This window comes from Neltuma alba, unplaced genomic scaffold (assembly GCF_004799145.2).
Source record: "Neltuma alba isolate B1F8T4 unplaced genomic scaffold, ASM479914v2 tig00005722_pilon, whole genome shotgun sequence".
Lineage (NCBI taxonomy): Eukaryota > Viridiplantae > Streptophyta > Magnoliopsida > Fabales > Fabaceae > Neltuma > Neltuma alba.
In genome coordinates this window covers 603646-628162 of record NW_021634207.1, presented here as the reverse complement: position 1 = coordinate 628162, position 24517 = coordinate 603646, and the positions used below count along the sequence as shown (strand labels likewise).

At 38.6% G+C, this 24517-nt stretch overlaps 3 protein-coding genes across 3 annotated transcripts; 2 read left to right on the top strand and 1 right to left on the bottom strand.

Moving 5' to 3' along the window:
- Positions 1-1965: 1965 nt before the first annotated feature.
- Positions 1966-5463, bottom strand: LOC114748467 (sorting nexin 2A). The gene is made up of 5 exons (XM_028936876.1): positions 4294-5463; positions 3881-4090; positions 3444-3704; positions 2486-2572; positions 1966-2245 (listed from the first exon to the last, which is right to left on the bottom strand). The coding sequence occupies exons 1-5, from the start codon at positions 5287-5289 to the stop codon at positions 2168-2170; spliced, it is 1632 nt and encodes a 543-aa protein (XP_028792709.1). The 5' UTR covers positions 5290-5463; the 3' UTR covers positions 1966-2167.
- Positions 5464-10794: 5331 nt separating this feature from the next.
- LOC114748466 (laccase-5) lies at positions 10795-13904 on the top strand. Its single transcript, XM_028936875.1, has 6 exons — positions 10795-10978; positions 11081-11232; positions 11330-11574; positions 11735-11863; positions 12419-13378; positions 13481-13904. Exons 1-6 carry the CDS (start codon positions 10877-10879, stop codon positions 13609-13611), a joined length of 1719 nt encoding a protein of 572 aa, XP_028792708.1. The 5' UTR covers positions 10795-10876; the 3' UTR covers positions 13612-13904.
- Positions 13905-16680: 2776 nt separating this feature from the next.
- On the top strand, positions 16681-18988 carry LOC114748419 (dehydration-responsive element-binding protein 2C). The gene is made up of 2 exons (XM_028936805.1): positions 16681-16701; positions 17190-18988. Exon 2 carries the CDS (start codon positions 17318-17320, stop codon positions 18458-18460), a length of 1143 nt encoding a protein of 380 aa, XP_028792638.1. The 5' UTR covers positions 16681-16701; positions 17190-17317; the 3' UTR covers positions 18461-18988.
- The last annotated feature ends 5529 nt before the right edge of the window (positions 18989-24517 follow it).

Below are 24517 nucleotides of genomic sequence, written 5' to 3'. Positions count from 1 at the left end.
AATACAGGACGGAAAAGATTAAAGATATGAGGTTGGAACAAGTAATATAGATGAGGACGCAAACACATTGTGAATAATTGACTGCTTTAAATGATACCTTGACAAAACCAGCAAATGCACCTCTATAACATATTCGCGGCTACTCTTCCTTGTTTTTGCCAAACTCTCCCCATCAGTTTTATACAAAACTATTTTACTGAAAGTAACCAGATCATCAAAATACTTAAAAAATGAAATTTTTTTTTAGATTAACCTCTACTTAAAACATAAATTAAAAAAAAATCTTAAAACGCCCCAAATAAAATGATTGAAACAAAAGTTAAGTAATATTCCACTTTTTATGTGCACAAGTGAATAATACACAGAGATGTCAAAAATTTCTAGAAGATCACTCGTATACAGGAACGAAGGGAGCGCACGTGTGCGCGTTTAGGAGGATGAGACCTGAGAATAAGGTGCTTCCCCCTATGATCCTCTCTCCCTTCCCCCTCACAAAAGCAATTAGCAATAGATGCTCTTAATTAATTAAATGCTCCGACGTATGCACTGCCTAATATTACTCATTTTCCTTTGCGTGACCAATATAATAATGATACTACATTGTTTTTTCAGTTTGGCATGGATGACCTCACTAACCCCGGTGAACATAATACACTTGCTTATCTCTGTTACTCCTCCGGTCCTTAATATAAGACTCATTTAACTAATTTGATTGGATTAAGAAAATCAGGTAAGTTAGTTAATTATAAGAAAAATGACACATTTTTCCTAAAACACCATAATCATTTTTATTAATACCATCTCTCCCTCTTCTACTTGATTGTGGTTGAAGGAGTATCCATAGAGGTAATTTAGAAAAAATTGATAAATATGATAAATGAGTCTTATATTTAAGAACAAAACCAATTCAAGAATTGAGTCCTATATTAAAGATCGGAGGAGTACTATTTATCTATATTTTCCCAATGCATGTGGAAAAACTTTAAACGACAATTAAAATGAAGCGAAGGGAACCATACTTATACTAACTAATCATCATTCCTAGTCCATCCAATCAATATTTTAATTTATGTTTATATTTCATATATGTATTTATAAAATGCAAAATAAATCGTAATATTTATAGACTGCCATCGGCTATGTAATGCTGAGGCAATTAATTATGTTAAGGAGGTGGGAGGACATCATTCCGGGAGCCCATGAGAAAGGGTAAATAAAGGAAAAGGGGCAGGGATATAAAATATTTAATGAGATGTGATTAAATCATCATCCTCGATTCTGTTTTGGGTAAATGATTGCGCTAATTGGTTTGCCCGTCATAAATATTTTTTAGAGGTCCCCTCTAAAATCCGTTGCTTTCCATGGCCTAGCAAACGTAAAAAGGATACACAGATTCTTTTCTTATTGAAAACGTGAATTAATCCCGTGCACACAACCAATCAACCATGGCCTAATAGTAATTAACGCGTCGCGAATCCCAAGTTCATCAGCCCCGTTCTAATCTTATCTGCTTTTGGCCCCATATTTGAGTGAGGTCACTTCATTTCATAACTTGTCCAAAAAGTAATACCTCCACTCTTAGCTTAAAAAAGTGTTTAAATGATCTCAATTAAAATTTAAATAATTTGAATTCTGAATTCTTTAAGAAAATTATAAACAGATTACTATGTTCGTAACAGATTTCTTAGTCTGATGGACATTACAACATTGCTTTTACTGTGTTTTTACTCATTCCAAATACAATTAAAAAATAAAAGTTCGATCCACTCAAATCAAATGTCAACTTTTTTTTTTGGGCCAGAAAAATCAAATATGAACTGTAAAATCTAGGCAAGGGGAATCATCCCACAGTCAACATTTACATTCAGAAAAGGAAAGAGGGAACTAGAGGGAGGATGCTGTGTCCCAGAGCTGATACGTGATGCAATACTCTCGTTCGGAAAGCCAGACAGGGAGCCATCGGAATCCAAAAAGAAAAAGTGATCATGAATAGTCAAAGAGCGAGATTAAACGTTAAAGACGAAAGATGAGCCTTTATGGATTGTTATCTACGATAGAGGCATTTCTAACCTTCAACACCTGACATGACAACCAATCAAACAAAAATCTACAATGCAACATGAACATACCGAAAGCAAAAATTTTTACAGCCGGAGTGTATATTAGCTCATGTCTCTTGAATATGCAGACGTTTTTCTTCCGCAAGCTTCTCCCACACAGCTCCCATCTTCTCTGCATACCCCGCCTGTAAAATGCATCTAGTAATTTCAACCGCGAATGACCATGTAAAAATACAAAAAGGCAGCTCAACTTTTAATAAAAAATCATTTCAACATCCCCGTGATGCCCGGGAACACGCCTGGTTCACACCAGTTTTACACCATTCAAAAAATAACGCCATCCATTATCTTTCAATAAATCAATAGGCAAGAAAATTATGGTATGCAGCTGTTAAAATCTCGCATAAAAATAAACATAGGCTTACCTGATTGATAACAAAACCCCGCAACATGCTCATGAAGTCATTATGTCTCTCTTGCTCAACTCTTTCAAGTTCGCTCCTATTATTTTTCTGCAAACATTCCACAGTCAAACCTGATATTTTGACAAACTCTTCCCGGATATTGAATTCGTAACGACGGTTCTACAAAGGTGAACTAGTTTGCAAGGCAAACAATATATAGGACATCTTGACTTCAAGGTTCTTGAACATACCAAAAAAAAAAAAAAACCGCAATCTTAACTTCAACATACAGATTAAACAAAGAGCTAGTGTACATTAAAAAAGGAAAAAGGACACGCGAAATAATTCAGCAATTTTACATTTATTTGAGCTCAGAATGACAGCATAATTCGAAATCAAGTATAAATCTGTTCCCAACTCTGCAAGTGAACCACTATTGTGATGTTGAGAGCCCAATGTAGCCCCTAAATCCTAATGAAACATTCATAACTTAAATCAAATAAGAATGTTTGCACTAGTCTATTCTCGTACTTTCATAATAGACAACAAGAGAATCATGTGACAACTTGATAATATGATCATTTTCATAATTTTATTTCAGCTCATTGTGAATTTTCCATGGGGGCATAGGCAAGTTAATAGTAAAGCAAACACAAGAGTCAGCATCCGAGCGACAGTGTTATGGCTTGTTCTCCCCGATACTAATAATGAAAATAAGGCACTGGGGGACAAATTATGCGAGAAATCTTCAAAACTTGGTGCAATAGGATGTGACACTTGCGTATAATGTCAAACAAAGTATACAAAAGTCATTTCTTAATGTGGACATCTTAGTATTTATGGGGCAAGGCCTAAGCTTGCAGGAAAAGAGATGAGCTAAATGTGCATAGAGGGATTGTTGGGGTGTAATTTTTCTTTTTTTTTTTTGGGGGGGGGGGGGGAGTTTGTGGAGGGAGTGAGACAATAAGAAAGACGTTACCTTTATCCGCTCATACTCTCTATCCGCACATAATTTAGCATTTTCAGTAACTCTGATGGCTTCTTTTAATTCTTCTACTTTTCGCAGCCTAGACTTATCTCCACCAAATATTTTGGATGAAGCAGCTTCAAGCTTCTCGATCCGTGAATTTAAAGAGACTAGTTCTGATGAGAGTGTTTGAACAGTGAGTAAAGCACTTGATCGGTCAGAAAATGCATTGTCGATCGCTAGCATGGTTCCAAGGTATTCATGCAACTTATCCTGCAACATAGACAACATATTAATTCATTTAATCATAAAAAAGAAAACCTGCTTCTCCTTCCAATCGACATAAAAATAAACGCACTACAAGACTCAAATACAGCAGCAAGATGGTTTCTCTTCTTGACTATGTACAGCAGAAAAATTTCTACTGAAGTGAGAATAAAATGTTATACCAAATGTTTTATGGTTTGTGTGTTCAACTCTCTATATAATCTGCTTGATTTAACAGCTGCAGTCGCCACATTTCTCATGTCTGCTGATCTTCCTCTCTGAGCCTCAAATCTGGCTTCTTCAGTCTCAAACTTAGTTAGCTTTACAAAAGCCAATCCTAGTTCACCCATTGTTTCACCCATGTCTTGCTGTGACTTGACAAGAGATTCAGCCTGGATCCGACAAGGATAAAAGATGTTAACCATTAAATAAACCTCAGCGTTGGGAAGAAAAATACTAGATACTTATATATAAAAGCATCCCCCCAGCACGGCAAGCAAGTTGACAGGCAAAGTACATAAACATGAATGGTTCTAGCACGCATGCTCCAGAACATGAATAATTATGAACCGTTTCAACAAATCATATCATAAACCTGTTGAGAAACGCTGCTCAATTGGTGCTCGAACTCTGCCAACTTATCCTTTCTCTCTAGAAACTCCTTGTCTTCTTCTACGACCAACGGCTTCGCTCCGCCCCAATCATTGGTAACTGACTGTTTCAGCTCCTTAAATATCCGCAACAAGTCCCTCCCACCCTTAGCAGGCTGTGCAACTTCACTCACATCCACTGCCCCCACTGCCTCGCCCCCGAACAACTGCCCGGGTAGCTTCACCGCCCCATCAAGCATCCTCGACGCCATATCAGTACTTTTCGCCAGAGGCAGTTTCCCTTGCAACTCCAGAAACACTCTAAGCTCCTCACTCGTTCTAATCACGGGATGAGCTGCCAGTTTACGAAGGTACTTTTCCAATGCAAGCCTCCTCTGCTCCACAAATTCCTGTTTTTGCATCACCTGGCTCTCCACTGTGTTCTTATCAGGCCTTATAGGAATGAAGTACCCTCGGTACGACTCCGACAACCGATCTGATAGGGTTACCACGTCCCTGAACCGCCTGCGGACGCTAAATTCGGAGCCGGGTCCTCCATACTCAGGAAAATTCGTTCTCGTCGTAATCAGGTAAGTGTAATAAGTATTCCCGCCAGGGACAAGAGAATTCGTCAATTCTTGCTCTTTCTGCGGATCCGAGACCGATATATACAGATACTCGGAATTCGATGGGTTCGATCTGGAAGAAAGGTCCGGATTATCGTGGCCGTTCGAAGAAGAATCGAAGGAGGTGAAGATTGCTTCGGCGTAAGATGGGGGGTCAAGGAAAGAATTGAAGAGAGATTTGGGGCTTTGGTTAGATGTGAGTGAAGAAGGGGACAGATTCAGCGGGTTATCCAATGCGGAGACTGACTGAGCAGGAAGGTGGCCGGAGGGGGATTGAGCATTAGATGGCTCGTCGAGAACCAGAGTTTCCATTTCGTCATGGGGCACGTGCAATTGAGCGTCTTGGTAATCCTGCTGGGCCTCAAGGTTCATCATCTTCAATCCAATCCCCGAAAATCGATGTTGGAGGAGCTACGGGTTCTTATCAAAGTTTCAGCGGGCGATGGCGGTCTGAGGTGGGAGAAAGAAGAAGAGAAGCTAGGGAAGTCGCTGCATGTGGTATCGAGCATTACCAGGAAAGCTACGGAGAGGGTGAAGCAATCAAGAGAGCAAGACTCGGCGTGGTCGAGTCAACTCGGTTGGCCTTCTCGCAGACGAAGACACCCCGATGTGGCGGTTTTTGGCAGAGAGCGAGGTGAACGTGCCGTTCAATGTTCGCGTCGTGAGCCTGACCGGGCCGAAATCGGCCTTCTAAGATCAAAGCCCAAAGCTTGTCCTCATTCCGATCCGCCTGCTTTATTGGGATATGGGGAAAATCACATTCAAGTACCAAAATACGAGGATATTTATTCTACGGTCTCCTGAGAACTATCATTATTTGGAGTGACCCCACCCGGTAACTAAAGTTGAATAAAAAGACTCTAGTATCCTTCTCATGGCGGACTTCTCATACGTCGAGCAGCTGAATCTTGTAATGTCTTGCATCTCTCACAATTTCTATTTGGAAAAAATATATATAAATACTACCTCCAATCCTAATTATAAGAGCTAATTGACTGATTTAAAGAGATTAAGGAATTAAATTGAATTAGTTATTTATCTTAAATACGTGTTATCTTTCCTAAAATATCTTTGTTAATCAAGTGTATTGACTAGAACTATAATTATTAGAAGGATTATCTTGAAAAAAATTGAGTAAGTATGAGAGACAAAGTGGATTGGAGTCTTATATTTAGGACCGAAATAAAAATTAAATAAGATCTTATATTAAGAACCGGAGCTAGTATATATGTATATATGTACACACACAACTAAGCATTCTAAAAGTGCTTTATCCAAAGCTCACATGTATGGATTGTCTAATATTAGCACTCCCCAGTGTTTAGCATGAAATATATATGAAGTCGTAACCGGTGATGCTTGCTAGCGATAAAACCAAAACGTTCTGCTTTGCCTTGGTCCAATGCTCCATCCAGCAATAATACCAATTCCAATGACCCTTTCTCCATATAGTTTATATGGCCTCACTTCTGTGCCAGCGGCAGGCAAATGGGAGTGGTGATAAGCCTCACAGTTTCATAAAAAGGTTATTAACTCACATTGCCCATATTAAAACCCGCCATTAGCACGCTTGTTCGAAGACTCCAAGAATATCACCATCGACTCGAAGAATGTGAGGGAGGCCCGACATTAATTTTGGATTTTAATTATTACATCCTTTTAAAATGATTATAGTATTCATGGGACTTTATAATAAGTATCCACTGCTTCTTCTATCCTCAGTGTAATTTGTCTTTAAATTAAACAACATATATTTTTATTGTTTTATTTTTATCCTGTTTTTGTTTTAATTGTTAGGAAGAGTCTTTCGGAAAGGTTGAGTTGCAGTTTTGGCAATTTCGGTGCGGGGGAGACAATATAGTGGCATCAATTCTTGTCCTCGCTGGTCATTGTACATTACGAGAATTTTTTTGAATCTATCTTTCCAACCTTCTTTACTCCGCTGAAAATAACGCGGTACGAGAAAAGAAATGCCGGACCGTCTTTTTCCCCCTTCCATTCAAAAGTTCACGGATTTTTTTTCTCCAGCCAAAGTTCACGGAAATATATACATATATATACATAGTTAGCTCTAAAGTTATAAATTCGTGAAAATTCAATGATTTTCATGAGAAAATCAGAGCACCTCCCGTGAGATTATGCACAAAGATTTAGAAGCTTTCCTATAATGAAATAGAAGAAAAACTAGGAGGACAAAAAAACAGAAAGATAAAATTCATATCGTAGAGAAATAGCGCTGAACAAACGTCCTTTGTTTTGGGTGAGGGTATAAACCTCCAGCTTCTGATACTCACACAGGAGGAGGGGGAAATAATGGCGTTTTGAGGGATAGGGCCTTGGTTCAAGTGGATCCATCATAAGAGCACCTTTTGGATGACTTCGCCACACGGTCCGAGCTTTCCTTTTTTGGGCCTCAATCCCCATTGGCCCACTTCCCCCTGTTGGGGCTTACTCCCCCACACTCTTTGCCCTTTTCAACCTCTCTCCCCTCTGAGTGTCCCTATCCTCCTGGCAAGATCTCGTCCCTCCATCACTCCAAAATAAGAAATCTTGTCCCCGTAAATTGCCCAAACAAAGAAAAAGAAATACTAATGGTAATGGATAGCAGAGACAATCTTTTTAACACGTAAAAATTTATGGACATTTATTAGAAACTACGTACAGAATTTTCTCTTCTTACCTCATTTTTGAAAAAAAAAAATAAAAAAAAAGCAATTGAAAAGAAGCCACCATTAGCATTCTAGTGGCATCCGTTATGACCCTCGAGGGTAAAAATGGAATAAATCATGGGAATCATATGGGACGTCCAAATATCTGGTCCTTATGGGGGATAGCGTGACCCTAAACTAGCAAGAACCAACGCTTCCATCCGGCATCAGAGCGACGTTCGACCCTTCACTCACTGGACCACCCTCACTTTTTGCTTTTTACTTGCCCAGCTGGTAAAGCATGTGCCTGTAAAAAGCCACGACTAGATTCTAATATTAGTTATAATCCTTAGTCCGATTTTAATTTTTTTTTTATTTTTCATGTTTATAAATTTTTTCTTAAATTAATAAGCTGATATATATAGTTTAATGTTACACGAGAGATGATAATTTATTTGTAAGAGTTAATTATTTGATTTGACTCTTTTATAATCTGCTTAAATTAACCTAATAAAGGGATTGGATATAATGCTATATTTACGTGCCCACGTCGAGCTAACACGGGCCTTTCGCAATAGAAGCAGCAAGCCCTATTCAATAATACATAATGCGTGGTTATAATTTTCAGCTCCATTGAAGGCCTCCATCGTTTTTAGACGATGAATCACGTGCACGGTGGATTTTAAGATATGCTTACATTTTTAATTACCTCTCCGCAATTATTTTGTGGGTCAGAGAAAAACGTACTAGCCACCGGCGGTGGATCCCAATTAAAGTTTTGCACAAGTTCGCAACAACTTATAACTAACCATGAAAACGAAACCTCAAGTAATCAAAAATCCCAGAACAATAATAATAAAATTAAGCCTGTGAGCATTTGAAAGACTAATCACCAGCAAATTTTGACAAGCAAGAATAATATATGGATGCACACTTTCTGCTCCTCCGTCAATTTCACTCACCCTTCCATTTCTTTCTTTCTTTCTAATGTACTTCTTTTTTTTTTCCTTCTTAAGAATCAGCAAAAGTCAATAACAAACTCTACCAACTCTTGCACTAGGCTTTCTCATTCGTTTCTTGTTCACCAATCCAAGTCGAAACAATCATTTTTGTTTCGACACCTCGCTGTGTTAATCTCCATCGGACAACCTCAGTTTTGACCTGCGCACACGCGGCGTAGTTTATTCCAAGAATCTAACGGTTCTTGTCATCAAGAGCAACCCGTGTGATTCTTGGCTCCATGTTGTTATCGACTCCAATGTGGCTATTAATCCTACATGCCATAACAAGACAAGACATTCGGACAGGGCCTTCATATCCATGTACAGCCTCAGAACATGCTAACTCTTCAATTAAAGGGGGCCTTTTCCATCTTTTTCCTCGTGATTGAAGGATGATAGCTTCCAAGAGATCGATGACATTATTACAGAAGGGACGCGCTGAAATAGACTAGTCCAATGCTTTTTATTTCGTGTCCTTTTTCATTATTAGCCCCCATCGCCATAAAGCTGCCTTTCTGATGTGTAAAACCAATAATATCAAATGTGTAGACTGGCCATATATAGCAGCTGTACCGGATGGATTTCATAGGCTGGAATAAGTGGACCTTTCAAAGAAGCTCCACTTTTTATATATTGTCATCTTAAACTGCAGGTTTGACTTGGGTGAATATCAAAGTAATTTATATGTCGCATGCGGCCATTATATTTGGTGATCCCCAGGAAAGGCGATGGTCAACGTCAAAGTGAGATTGGGCACTGGCGTACGTATCTTTGAGTAGGACATACTATTGCGCGTGTATTTGGTTCGAGGGTGAGAAGCTAGTTCTGTGACAGGCCACCTAATTTAATCCTCCAACTTAATATTTCATGAGTGCTTCTAACTAAATTCTTGTTAGACCCAATCAAATCATTTCATGCTTTGTTATTATGTTATAGCTAGATACCTAATGGCAGTCCTCCCCTTCTGAAAACAGGCTCCTAAAATAAATCATAACTACTAAAAGCCATGAGAGAATCATCTTCTGAGCCGTAGAGCTTAACGAATTCACACTATATATTCAACCTAAATAATGCGCCACATTATTCATGCTCAATACTCAATACATAATTTTTTTTTTAAAAAAGTATATATTCAATACATAATCTAAAATTTACCAAAGGCTATCGAAACAGGACATATGTATATACTCCTCCGGTCCTTATTATAAGACCCAATTTGACTTTTTATTTGGTCCTAATTATAAGACTCAATCCATTTTGTCTCTTATATTTATGCATTTTTTTCCAAGATAATCCTTCTAATAATGATAGTTTTAGCCAATATACTTAATTAGTAAGGATATTTTAGGAATGACAACACTTATTTATTATAAATAACCAATTTAACTTACTTTCTTAATTTCCTCAAATAAATCAATTGGGTCTTATAATTAGGACCGGAGGAGTAGTTAGTTATATATAGGCAATATATTATTGAATTATAAAATGGTAAATTAAAGCAAGGCTTTGTTCATGTTATAGGAAAAGAAAGGTCGAACAGGAAGCAAAAGGCTTAATGATCAACATTTTTTTCTAAAGTGGATTACTTATTCATCAGACAATCAAAAGGATTTGAGGCTCTATTTTCCACAACAACCGGAAACGGGAATAGTCGAATGGGATTAATTGATGCAATTGCTGAACTCTTTTCTCATCAAACTGTTTATATGATGACTATTGAAATAATTCTCCTAGATTACGAGAATTGCTGAAATGAAAAGAAACTCCCGGGTCATTTTTACTTTGCACATCTGGGGCCACTTCATGCACAGAAAATTAAAGATAAAAAATGTGACTTTGCTTTAATTTTCCCCCTTTAGGTGTTCATGAAATAATTAATATATTTGGCATTAGTAGATGGGGAGAAATTGGCTCATGAAAACATAGGGATTAATCACCCAACCCGGCATTTAAATAACAATTTTTTGAAGGAAAAACAAGAAGAAGGAAGGAGTAAATTAATTAAATCCTCCATGTAAATAACGAATTAGCTGATCACAAGAGTTCAAAATGCGCAAGATATTTGAAGACTTTGGAAGCAAGAATATAAGTTGAATTAAAACCAGTGGGTGCAACAACTCGTATAGAGTTGAACTAAGTTTTCTCCGTAGCCTGACCACGATGCCGTATCAAAACCTAATCTGCCAACCACAAGCGACGACTAACCTCTCTCCTTCCATTTCCCCTATAAAATGGCAATCCTTCCTTTCCTTCCCTCCCATCACTCACCAACGCACTATCCTCTCATTCGCTTCATTCCTCGCGATATCAGACATGGAGTCTCTCATCAGTGCCAGGCATTCCTCTGTCTTCCTCGCCATTTTCCTTGTCTTGTCAGCCCTGGCCAACGCCAAACTTCACGAGCACGAGTTCGTCGTACGTTATTAGCTTACATCTATTCTTTCTCGTTTCCCTTACTGATCTCGGCGCTTGTTTTGACTACTCACTTTAATTTTACTGTGCTTGACGGCGGAGCAGGTTCAAGCAACTCCAGTGAAGAGGCTGTGCAACACCCACAACGCTATCACAGTGAACGGCCAATTGCCGGGCCCAACGTTGGAAGTTAACAATGGAGACACGCTGGTCATCAAAGTCACAAATAAAGCTCAGTACAACTTGACCATTCACTGGTACATTCACAGTATAGAACCATACATACGTACATTAGAGTTATGTTTGTGCATGGAATATGAAGAGTGGTTATATATTGTTGTTTGTATTGGGCAGGCATGGAGTGAGGCAGATAAGAACTGGGTGGGCGGATGGGCCAGAATTTGTGACGCAATGTCCCATTCGTCCCGGGGAAAGCTACACCTACCGTTTCACTATTCAGGGCCAAGAAGGGACTCTGTGGTGGCACGCCCACAGCTCCTGGCTCAGAGCCACTGTATACGGAGCCATCATCATACATCCAAGGGAGGGCCGCCCTTACCCTTTCCCCAAGCCTCACCGCGAATCCGTCGTTCTTCTCGGTATAGTTCTTTAACTCTCTACGCACGATGTAACTGATAGTGATAGCCTCGGCTGAGCTTGTTTGAATAAATACATATATAGATACAATAATGTGTGTGTGTACAAAGGCTATGTTAGATGGCGACAGATTAACGGTGAGAATGTATATATGTGGTTCAGGGGAATGGTGGGACGCAAACCCCATCGACGTTGTGAGGGAGGCCGACCGAACAGGAGCAGCTCCCAATATCTCTGATGCTTTCACTATTAATGGCCAACCTGGTGACCTTTACAAGTGCTCTAGCCAAGGTTTGATTCTTAATTTATCATCTATTTTACAGGATAGCCTTTTGGAAGAATGGCCCAAAAAAAACTGAAAATTACTAAATATCGAATAAGAAATATTAACAAAAATTTGTTATCATTGATAAATTCAGTATTATCAACACGAAATAAAGTATTCTTACCAAATCTGATTTGAGATTTAGTAATTTTTAACTTCTTTTTTTTATCATTTTCTTAAATTTTAAAAAGAAAAAAAAAATCAAAGCACGCGATCATTGAATAATTCAAGCAATCGTTCATAATGATGAGCATTGTGCAGTATTTGATTAGGAAAAAGAAAACACAATTAGTGCAAATGGATAATACATAAGAATTTCGGCCGAAACTTAATGATTTTGGGCATGTTACGATGTCACCGGCCATGGCAGGCAATGACTAACGACATCTAGCTAATTGATATGATTGCGCATTATAGTCTCCCGGCTATCAAATTATAAATTATAATTCTAAATACTATTAATTCACATACGAACGAGTAATGTAGGATAGGAGCTTACTTTTTGGTCGATGCCTGTGCAGACACAACCATTGTTCCAATAGACTTCGGCGAGACCAACCTCCTCCGGGTGATCAACGCTGCGCTCAACCAACCCCTTTTCTTCACCGTTGCCAACCATCAGATGACGGTGGTCGGCGCCGATGCCTCCTACCTAAAGCCCTTCACCACGAAAGTCCTCATCCTCGGACCCGGTCAAACCACCGATGTGCTAATCAGAGGTGATCAGCCGCCTTCCAGATACTACATGGCGGGGCGTGCATACCAATCCGCCCAGAACGCACCGTTCGGTAACACCACCACCACCGCCATTCTCCAATACAAATCGGCTCCCTGCTGTTCCTCAAAAGGAGTGTCCATTAAGCCACTGATGCCCTCCCTGCCTGCGTACAACGACACGAACACCGTCACTTCCTTCAGTAAAAGCCTCCGAAGCCCCAGGAAAGTAGAAGTCCCCACAGAGATCGACGAGAACCTCTTCTTCACAATTGGTCTCGGCCTCAACAATTGCCCGCCCAATTTCGGGTCGAGTCGATGCCAGGGACCCAACGGGACCCGGTTCGCTGCCAGCATGAACAACGTGTCTTTCGTGCTTCCCAACAATATCTCCATCCTGCAGGCTCACCACCACGGGATTCCGGGAGTCTTCACCTCCGACTTTCCGGCCAAACCTCCGGTGAAGTTCGATTACACTGGCAATGTGAGCAGGTCCCTCTGGCAACCCGTTCCGGGGACGAAAGTATACAAGCTGAAGTTCGGATCCAGGGTGCAAATTGTGTTGCAAGACACCAGCATCGTGACTCCCGAGAACCACCCGATCCATCTTCACGGGTATGATTTCTATATTGTGGCACAAGGGTTTGGGAACTTTGATCCGAAGAAAGATACTTCGAAGTTCAACCTTGTTGACCCCCCTATGAGGAACACGGTGGGCGTTCCGGTGAATGGATGGGCAGTTATTCGATTCGTTGCCGATAACCCAGGTACTGCTTTTTTTTTTTTGGGGAAAAAAAAACACGCAGTGAGTTAAAAATAATCTGGTGCTTGATCTCAAGGTGTTTAATGGGCTTATGTTATGATGGCAGGTGCTTGGATTATGCATTGTCACTTGGATGTTCACATCACGTGGGGTTTGGCGACGGTGCTGGTGGTGGAGGACGGGCTTGGGGAGCTAGAAGCCTTGGAGCCTCCTCCGGAGGACCTGCCTCTCTGCTAGGAATGATCAGAACGATTAAATTAGTTATTTAAATAATGAGGATCGTCGATTTTTCCTAGTTTGGAAAGTTCATTATTTTTGTTTCCCTCCCTGCATTTGGGGAGTTTCATGGCTCCTTTTTGTTCTGTTTCTTTGTTCCTTTTTTTTTCCCCCACTAAAAACACATAGATAAATGGGATTTGGAAGGGATGGCAATGATGTGATTGAAGACAGCGTGCCATCTGATATATAGCCATAATCCCCCACTTGTTAAGGTGATCCTGGATCAATGAAATATTGTTTTCCCCCTTTAACATCTTATGTCTTTCAATCTCCCTCTATATGTATATATATCGATCGCCCCCACTTATGCCTCTCCTTAATTTAAGAAGAAGGGGCATTATATATGGCACAGTTGCAAAATTGAAGGAGTGGATTGTTAACCACGTACGCGTTTAAAAGGGATTGTGCGCGTGCATGCGCGTGAGCAGGTCAGTAACACCGCGTAAGCAGCTGCAGGTTCCATCAAAGTCAAGGTTAATGTGGAAGAATTGATGAAGTGAAGAACAAACACAGAAGGAAAACTAAATCTAGAAGTTTCGTAAATGGTGAGGGCCTTTTTTGGCTCTTGCACACTCTAGAAGAAAGCAGAGCTTGCTTGACGTCTCCGTATTGGCGGTAATCAAGTCAACGTTATTCGCCCTAACAGGGGCACGCATAGAAATTACACGATACAAGTTAGTCAGTTTTCATGGTGAACGCCCGCTTCTACCTTTAATATGGTCTGAGACGTGTTTTTAAAAACGGCTTTGTTCTTTTATCATGACAGGCTTAATTCAATTTTAGAAAAAAAACCAAATGAACTAAACTATTCGGTTTAGTTTAAGTTAATTTATCATTTGATTTTGTTTAGACTGGTTTGGTTTGGACGGCATACTTGAATGGATTTTTTTTTGGTTGTTGTTAATAACTTGTCTTCATTTTTTTTAATACCTTTTGCCTTTTTGATTTTGTATTTCTTTATTTATTGACTGGAAATTGCCTGTCAATCATCATGGCGTTATCATCCTGCCGCAACCATAAATGAGTGTGTTATGACTCGTGTATAAGATCATTTGTTTAGCGTCAAATTCCTATTGCATCGCGACGGGTCTTGATGCTTCTGGAAGCAACAGAAAGGGGAGGGCCCATGATCTCAACATTTCCTCAGCCAGTGGGCTGGGCTTTTTCTTTAGCATATTAGCGTTGGTGGGCTTCAAATGCCCTACGAAACTCTGAAAACTTGCGCAAAGTTAAGCAAAAACAAAAAAAAAAACTATTATTAGAAATTTGAAATATCAAAATCTTAAAGGAGGAATCCGAATTTTAGTAATCTCAAATAAATTCACTAAATTGATTAGTAATGTATTCTTAATTCTTTTCCCAAAATTAGTAAATAGTAAAATCAGAGTAACAGATAGCTAAATGAATACAGTAAATAATCAGCAATAGATGACTTTGTTCACAAAAAGTTTCAAATATATGTTGGGAAAGAATATAATAAACAGGGAAGTGAGTGATTATTCAGTACATTTTTAGGAGAGTGTGATCTGATCGTTAGCTTCTGTGAGTTCAGTGAGTTCACATTTTTCGTCCAATTAATTTGGGGGCCCACATATAAATCCCACAACCTCTAAGAATGCAAGGACTTTCAGCTTAAATTAAATAACCCCCCAGGTGCGTGCCTTTTGGCAAGAGCTGTGCTGTGATTAGGCTGGTGTTTATCTGACGGAGGCATCCCCCTTAATCAAACGTGACAGCCTTAGTTTTCAGGATGATACGAATGGACCGGCGCCCGCTTTTTCTACTATTTTCTCTTACCCTTTTTTTTTTTTTAAAAAAAATTTGGCAACCTTTTCTTTTATCTTACCAGTTAGTTCAGTTCACACCATTTAATTCGGGAGCCTCCAAGCCATCGGTCCTTATCCACACATGGATCATAACCTAAATCCGCGTGGATGACTAAATGTGACGTGTTCGCTAACGACTGCATAAAGTGTCGCCCACCTTGACCAGCCACGTGGCCCACTTGTCCTGACTTCTCCTCCTGACGTGTCAATCAAATCCCCTTCTGCCTCGGGATTGTGTTCTTGGAGCCATCTACTCCCCATCCTACCCCTACCACGTGGCGTGCTTGCCATTCGGCGGAAAAAAATTCCCGTACTGCTTCCATTCATGATTTACCGGTCTCGCCTGGTGAAAGGTGAATGCCATCCTCCCTTATCGGTGAAAAGGAAAAGGCCGAATTTTTAATTTTATTCAGAAGCGAAATTGGGCAAGCGGAGCCGAAAATAAATCCGAATAAACTCGGCGCGTGAAGTTGATTTATCGAGATTTAAATTTATTCAACCAAAAAAAAAAATCAGAGCATCCCTGTAAAGCCATGCATTGTTGTATTGTTTCAACAAACGCTATGTTTATAGTTTGACAAAATAGTCTGATAGTTAGAATTAACATATAATTTTTTGCCATTATTTTAAATCTTAATTGCTTTTTTTTTTATATACCTCATGGTTTTTTTTTTTCAGAAAAGCTTTTTTTTTTTTGGCGAAAAGAGAAAACAAATATGGGAGTAAAGGGCGTGGCGTATTCGTAAATATGCGAGGAAAGAGATGCAAAAGAGAGAAGGCAACATTTTGAAGATGGGCAATGAAGTAATACTTGGGGACTAAGAAAGCGACGTGAGAGTTTTGTTGCTTCGGGAACCTTCGGGCGACACGTGCCACAAGGTTCGGGAGTCCGAGGCGACGCAACGCGACTAAGGAAGTGCCACGTCATCCACCTCTGAGGCCATTAAAATTAAAATATCAGAAATATCTAGAGAAGGCTATAAATACACGTTACAGCTTGAGTTTTGAGATTTCATGATTTGCTAGCTAATACAGAGTGAGAGAAAGCAAGAGAACCTTTTTCTGAATTCGGCGTTGTTCAGACAAACTTTCACAAGAAGGGAGACCGTCGACAAAATATCTCGACAAGGATCAAGATAAACCCTGATTTTCTCCAAGTATCACAGCTTTGATCGAATCGCAAAAGCGGAGTATCACGCGCCTGTTCTCTGTACCTACTCAGGTTGGTTCTCTCGATCAGTCCATTACTTCCAACTCTCCAGCACTTGTTTGCTTTTCTTTTGTAGAGAGGAATGCTTGATTGAATCTTATGAGTTCTCTGGGTAGCATGTTTGTGATTCGGGTCAGTTTTATTTGTTTACTGAGGATTATGGGGTTTCTACCTGTGATTCTGTCTCTTTTAGGTGTAGTAGGTTTCTGGGTAGGATGGCTGTTCGTTCTAAAACCCAGAAATTGCTAGGAAAAAAAAACAAGTGTTTTATCCGGTCACGGTAATGGATTTCTTTTATTGAATGTGTCTTACTTGGGGTCCAAGGATATTCGATCAATTTATGCCGGTAAGGATTTGTGAACTCCTATTCACACACATCTTTCTGGATGTGTCTGGGAGAAGTATTTTGTTTGCCCTAGGATCAGGAGAAATTCCTCCCTGAGCCCTGCTTGACGTCTGCCGCGTACTATGCTAATCTAATTCTGCTTATCTAACTGCAGATTTTGAAGATGATCTGATTGTTGAGCGGGGGAAGACTGTCCAATTATTTTTGCGGTGATTGAAGTTTATCAAGCGGAAGGTGGTTACCCGTACAAAATTACTGAATTACCAGTGGCAAACCGCGGCCATGGGTGTTTATGATCAGGGTTCTAACATCGCTTCTTTGCCATTGGATTCTTCTAGGAAGAGGAAAAGTCGTAGTAGGCGGGATGGCTCTAAATCTGTGGCTGAGACTCTGGCAAAGTGGAAAGAATATAATGAATATCTCGAATCTAGCAAAGGTGAGAGCAAACCTACTCGTAGAGCCCCGGCCAAGGGTTCAAAGAAAGGATGTATGAGGGGCAAAGGAGGGCCTGACAACTCAAGATGTAACTACAGAGGCGTTAGACAAAGAACCTGGGGTAAGTGGGTTGCGGAGATTAGGGAACCAAACAGAGGAAGCAGACTGTGGTTGGGTACATTTGGCACTGCATATGAAGCTGCACTTGCTTATGATGAAGCTGCTAGAGCCATGTATGGTCCTTGTGCCCGCCTCAATTTCCCCCACGTATCGGATTATACTTCTTGCAAGGAATCCCTCAAGAACTCTTCATCAGCTACGACTTTATCAAGTTCTTCAGTGGCAACTCCTGCTGGTTCGGACACAACCACCATATCAAATCATTCTGAGGTCTGTGCGGCTGAGGATGTTAAGACAAGACATCAACCTTCCAAAATTAATGATATGGATAATGTTTATCTTGAAGCTGATGAAGTTGCCTCTGCAAATATCAAAGTGAAGTCAGAACCAAAGGATGAACCTTTCGATCTCACAGATCAGGAGTGCAGGGGTTGTCAAATTGCGAAACCACAAGAACACGAGACTATAAAGGATGGCATTGATGAAAGTAACGAGCAAATGGACTATTCTTGGCTTGAGGGTAATGAGTTGGAAGGTGATTGCTTGCAGAATTTCTCTATGGACGAGATGTTTGACGTGGACGAACTTTTGGGGGCTATGGACAAGAATCCAATTGGTGACTATGAAACTTTTGATTTTGGTCAAATGGGCCGCACTGGAGATGGAAGCCTTGAGAGTGAAATGCCGTCTAGCTTTTCCTATGAACTGGAAAACCCAGATGCCAAGCTGCTGGGAAGTCTTCACCACATGGAACAGACACCATCAGATGTTGATTATGGATTTGATTTTTTGAAAATAGAGGAGCCAGAGAACAATGATGACAGAGGGGATGAACAGCAATTTCTTGATTTTGGATTACCAGATATGTGATGCGTGATAAATGGAGAAGACTGCGCGAATTGTTTGATGTGTCTGGGGAAGATGTGCGGTTTCCGGGCAGTGTGATCTACTTTAACAAGTGGCTCGACTGTTAGCTTGTAATTTGCTTACAAGTTGAGGAACAAATGCTGGAGTTGTGCATGTACCTTTGTCCGTGCCTTTTTAGATCTCAGACTGAGCTGATTCTCTATAGTTTTTTTGGTGGAATGGAGAATTTAGCGAGTGTCATTTTTTAATTTTACTCCTTTCCTTTTGTATTTTTCCTTTTTGTCCAAGTTAGTGTGGCTCTCCAGAGACGGGCCACAGAGCAGGGGATAGAGGGTAGGAGGTGGGGACGCCTAATCCAGCATGGTGTGTTCTCGACAGGAATTTTCTTGTGGTGAAAGTAAGTTTCTCGCTTAAGTCGATGCTGACTTTTGTATATGGTAAAGATGAATACAGGGGGGAAAAATTTCGTGATGCTGACTTTGATCGATAGACCAATGAAAACGGAGGATGAGAAGTGGTTATTGAGGCTTACCTGTGGTGGATCTCTGTTTTGTTTACTGCTGTTCCTTTATTTCTCAAGATATCAATCCGCCTAATAACTGGAAAAGCACACCAGGGTCCGGTTCGTTGGAGATTCCGTAGTGCCGCTCTGTTTTCTTCTGATTATAAGATCTGTTTAACTAAATTATAAACGGTTTAAAAAAATAGTTAAAATTTAGTTAAAAATATTTAATATGTAGTAAATGTAATTTTTTTTTGCAAATAGACTCTTATATATAAATTGGTAGATGTGAGAATAATAGTGAGATAAATGAAGAAAGAGAATATATTAAATGAAGGGTAAAATATATAATAATATATTAAATATTTAAACAAATTTAAAAAGAGCTATTAAAAAATAGATCTATAATAAGGAAATAGGAGGTACATGTGAAACCCAAACGGGTTTTCTATACGTATGAGTACTGAAGGGTTTAGCCGCATTTCATATTTTTAACGATAATTTAAATTAAAAAATTATGTTCCAAACAAAACAACAATGAAAAGAGTAATTTTGTTATGAGTTTTATGTGTATTAAATTTTATTGAAATACCAGATTATAAAAAATAATAAAATATAAATGTTAATTGTTCATAAAATTTGGTGAATAAAACTGATCTGAAATATTAAAATACAAAGGTATGTTCTTGAGAATTTTCTATTTTATAAATGATCTTAAAAAAATTAAAATTTGAGGCGTTAAAATATTTAATCAGACGGGAGGAAAGAGGATAGGATACGCAGAGCGGACTCCCCTCTCCCAGTGTTGATGTTCAATTTGTATCCCTTCTTCATCACCATCCTCACCGAAAAAAAATCGTCTGGGTTGAGGGCTTGGGATATGGTTGGGAAAGACCAGCGGGGGATGGAGAGGTTAAATTAATCAACACTTCTTTTAGAAATATTAGGGCACAGATCATTATAATCACTAATAAATGAGATTTGTGCAATAAAGGAAGTTGTCATTTCCAACAAACAAGACACTGATGACCGTATCTTAGCATTTGCACCGGAGAGGCTTAAAAAAAAAAAAAGAAGAAGAAGAAAAGTTACTTTTCGATGCGGCATTATATTTTTTTTTCCCCCTTACCGGCAATTTTTCTTACCATTTCATGCCTCTTATATTTTTCAACAAAAAAAAAGAACATCTGAGTTCAGTATTGACATATTTGTGAGTGTGCATATGTTTAGATTGTATTAAATAAAAGAAACAAGGAGAGAGAAAATAAAATTCATTCTATTTGAACAAACCAAACAAGTAAACGATGAAATTTCTTTGTTCCCTAATTTCCATTGAACCAAGAAAACCCTTAGACGCGGTCACATTGTTTTAGAAGTGACATCTCGTGTGATGAAGAAAACTGGGGAGCAATGTAATTCATAATCTGACTAATTCGGTGCAGAGTTACCCAATTCTAACAATGATCCGCTAGACGGGTCATAGTCGTCAGAAGGATATTTCAATCACGTCCTTCCACAACAATACATAAACCAAATCCATGCAGCATATAACCAGAAACCAGTTCATTGTTTATTCATTACTTCCCCGATCAGACATCACCCCTTCACCGAACGTCATGTAGATCCGAAGATAATCATGCCCTTGGGTTTGTCAAATCTAATACAGGCCTCCAAAAAGGCCCATCAATTTTTTGGTCTTAGTGCGACCTGCCTAACTGGTCCAACCCATCGTTTGTGTACACACATTATATCCACACACGCAGAAAACTTGTAAATTGAGTCTTCATTGCCCCACTAACCCAGATACGTTTAGGGCTCCTAATAATATCGCAAGGATTGTATTTACATTATAAGACTGCTGGTCATTTCTTCGAACAGAAATAAGACGTATACAAGCATATATAAATTATAAATTCTTTGGGGATTCAAATTTTTGTATATCACCAAAAATATGGTTTATTAGACTCTACCCATGATATAATTATAGTTTAATTTTTCTCTCCGTATTGGGCGGGAAGGGAATTTTTTTTGGGGCCATATGACCATGTTTAACTATTTTGATGTGATTCTTTCAATATTTACTTTAACAAAGTTGAATTTCTTCCATGCATTTCACCCAACCATGATCCGCTGATAATTAAAAGGGATAAACAACTGAGTAAACCAAAACATCAACAAGTCTTTGACCTTGACTTTCTTATACAGCTAATTTCCGGGGGTACTGGTATTTTCGTTTTGGTCCAAGGAGTACAAGTATACAGATAACATCATTTTACACTTGACACCCACGTTAAAAGAAACAAAATTTAAAAAAAAAAAATCAAGGTTTTTGCGTTTGTGTCATTAAAACCGGAGGTGTTTGGTTTAGACGTACCAGAGGTTATCTGCTTTCTAGAAATAAAATGAGTGATTTTCGATCTGAAAGCGAGCTCTATTAGAAAAATTTGTTTAATAAAGTCCTCCTTATTTTCTCAGAAGCTTCTCAGAACCAAAAGCCTGTGTCAAGTTGCCAAATTGAAGGAGACATTTTTTCCATGGGCCCCTTCTCCCGCTCTGTGTTCGAATCCCACCCTGATCGTGTTCCTTCGTCCATTTGATATTTCGCTATACCTATCTATCTCAGCACTTAACTATTCGCAACATGCCAACTTGGCTCTTATTTTTCATTTATCTTATTATTACATGGTCCTTTTTCTACGCCTTGAATATCGATATCATGCCCATTTATTCATGTCACGTTTGTTTATTTATGTCTACTCAATTCATCATATGGCGAACTTGTCATTAAAGCATTAATTAATTGACCTTTTCGCTCTATTAGCTATATGATTCCTTCTTGTAGTCAGGTATGTTCAATATCATCAGATTAGCGTCTATTATGAAGACAACATCGGATGAAATTAACTCTATCAAATATTATCCAAATTAAATTTGTGAGTGCCATGTTAGCGAACACGGAAATGTATCATTATATCGTGGCTCTAAACATATGCATGTCAATAACTTCGAGACATCTTCACTGTGTCGATGTTAAATTTGTCGGTGCATGTGACTGTGAACAGGCCGTTTTCATGCTTCCGGGGTAAATATACATTTCATACAAGGGAAAGGGAAGGTACGCTTTTAAGATAGAGAATTGGTCAAAATATTCTGCAAATGCAACTTAATTATATATACTCCGACTTTAATTTGTCTTTCAAAGACACAGTGAAAGTTAAATTGCTTAATTCTGCCACTGTTAACAAGACTACTCGTACGCAGTAGTGGTGCAAACTGCACTCCCATTAATTAATTAACCAATCGATGAGCAGTTGGGACTAGGAATCTCTCTTATCTGATCCGTGTTTCAACATTTTTCTTATTGGGCGCGTCTGGATTTTTCTTCAGAAGGAATAGGGATCTCCAGGGTAGAGCATAGAAGGCACTATCAAACGTGGGTCTGATTGGTCATGAGGATAACTCAAAAAGGATAAAAGAAAATCAAGTTGGTGGAAGAAGTTGGCGGGAAAAGATGACAAAGGGAAAAGGATAAAGGACAACAAAGAAAGTCGAAAGGACATAGAATCGTTCAAAAAGTTGTTGAGAGTAAATTACAGAGTAAAAACCAACCACCCCGTGTTTTGCTCTCTCGGTTTAAATGTAACCCAACCGCATGCAATGTATGGTTGAAGTTGATGCGTACAATGAAATTATATAGTATTAGCGCTTGGAGATAAAACCTTCTAGATGCATATGTATTGGAGTATTCCATGTGTTCTTTATTCCCCATCATTTAATTGGTGTACATGGCGACTTTTTTTCCCCTGCCGAGGATAGGCGTGGATCATTTGCTTTTGAATGCAGCTGATTCCTCAGGCAAAAAGCTCGTAATCAATTTAAAAGTCAAAACTAGCCCTAGATCTCGCTGTTGTTAACAATTTACAGCACACTGCGCTCTGAACAGTATCTTTGTCCTTTCTCCGACGGCGAGTATTCTACTAAAAGATCTTATCAACTAAGACACTAACGATCGAAATAAACAAGGTTTTTTCATATAAAAATAACTCGTAGTATATTATGACTATATACGGCGTCAGAATAACATGTAATATGTTCGAACAAAAAACTTTAGCTTAATCAAGTAGGTATTATCTCCGGGGCGTGCAAACACACACGAGTAAAGGCTGATGCATGAGGATCTATATATGGAAACAAAAAGTTGTGCTTGTGGTTATGACATTTGACCAACTAACTTGCAGATTCTTAAGCGCCTTACAAATTAAATTAGCCCGTCGTGTATGGCATGAAGACGCGCAAGGGTTTATTAGCGATTTTAGTATCACAAACTCATTATCCCAATACTTTTGGGCACTTGGTCAGTGGCATTTCTGAAAAGACATCTCTTCAAAGCTCATGATTTTTGTCTTATAGAGGATTGAAAACAATTCTGATACACCAAAACACCGCAGCCATTTTTACGAGTTAAATTGAAGGAAAGAAGTGAATGTATCCCGGTAATTATATGCCAATATGCCGTTTGTGTGTACTTTTTATTTATAAGGTAGAGAAAGAAGATATTTTTTAATTTTATTTATAGGATAGTAAAAGAAATTTTTTATATGAATGTACAATTTTATCCTTCATTTGTTTACGTAAGATATAATGTATTTATAATAGGAATAAAATTGAAAAGTTGTTAAATTTTAAATGAGAGTTAATAAAGTTTAAGTTTTTTTTTTGTCTGTGTGAAACATATATTAGAAGTGATTTATAAATAGGACCAGAGAAGTATATGTTATACTGCTTCCAGTTTAGTCTTTAATATAAGAGCTAATTCACTTATTTGAATAGATTAAGAAAATTTGTTAAGTTAATTATTTATAACAAATAGGTACTATCTTTCTTAAAATACCTGTGTATCAGCTAATACTATAATGACTACTTTAGGAAAATAAATAAATAAATATGAGAGATAAAATTAATTGATATCTTCTATTTAAAATCAAATTAAATATTAAGTTTTTATATTAAGTATTGAAAGTAGTATTGCTATATTCCATCCGTAGATAGCAGAGTATATTGATTTTGCCGACTGACTGTTAGATCTAAGATTAACGAAATATATATGAAGGGAATTATTCTGTTAATTAAATGATTGGGAAACTTAATTTTAGGTGTATTCTGATCTATTGTTCTCAATTCACCCTCGTGTTTCTGGAGAAAAAACCCTCGTGTTTTCTCCCCCTTACCTATTCCGGTCCATATCTTTGTCAAGTTGATCATGGATACGGATACGGACACATGTATTTAATTATAAGAGTTCCACGAAACTAAAAATTTCCATGTTTGAATTTATTAAGGTGTTTGGATGGAATCAAAACCATGATTTTAAAAGTATTTTTACGGTATACGAAGTAAATATATAGAGGAGTTTATCTCGATTTACGAAAAAATCATTTTCAGAAGCATGATTCTTCCCAAACACCCCCTATGTGTGAAGTGGTACTTTTTCTATTAAAAGAACGAATGTAAAGGTTGAGGCAGTGGATGACATGAACTGGTTTGCAAATTTTAAAGAA

Excerpts from the sequence above, each read along its gene's own strand:
- LOC114748466 (XM_028936875.1), top strand. The coding sequence starts at position 10,877 with ATGGAGTCTCTCATCAGTGCCAGGCATTCCTCTGTCTTCCTCGCCATT. Across the intron at positions 11,864-12,418 it reads TTACAAGTGCTCTAGCCAAG|ACACAACCATTGTTCCAATA; the intron begins GTTTGATTCTTA and ends ATGCCTGTGCAG. Across the intron at positions 13,379-13,480 it reads ATTCGTTGCCGATAACCCAG|GTGCTTGGATTATGCATTGT; the intron begins GTACTGCTTTTT and ends TTATGATGGCAG.
- LOC114748419 (XM_028936805.1), top strand. The coding sequence starts at position 17,318 with ATGGGTGTTTATGATCAGGGTTCTAACATCGCTTCTTTGCCATTGGAT.
- LOC114748467 (XM_028936876.1), bottom strand. The coding sequence starts at position 5,289 with ATGATGAACCTTGAGGCCCAGCAGGATTACCAAGACGCTCAATTGCAC. Across the intron at positions 4,091-4,293 it reads TGAGCAGCGTTTCTCAACAG|GCTGAATCTCTTGTCAAGTC; the intron begins GTTTATGATATG and ends TGTCGGATCCAG. Across the intron at positions 3,705-3,880 it reads CACAAACCATAAAACATTTG|GATAAGTTGCATGAATACCT; the intron begins GTATAACATTTT and ends TCTATGTTGCAG.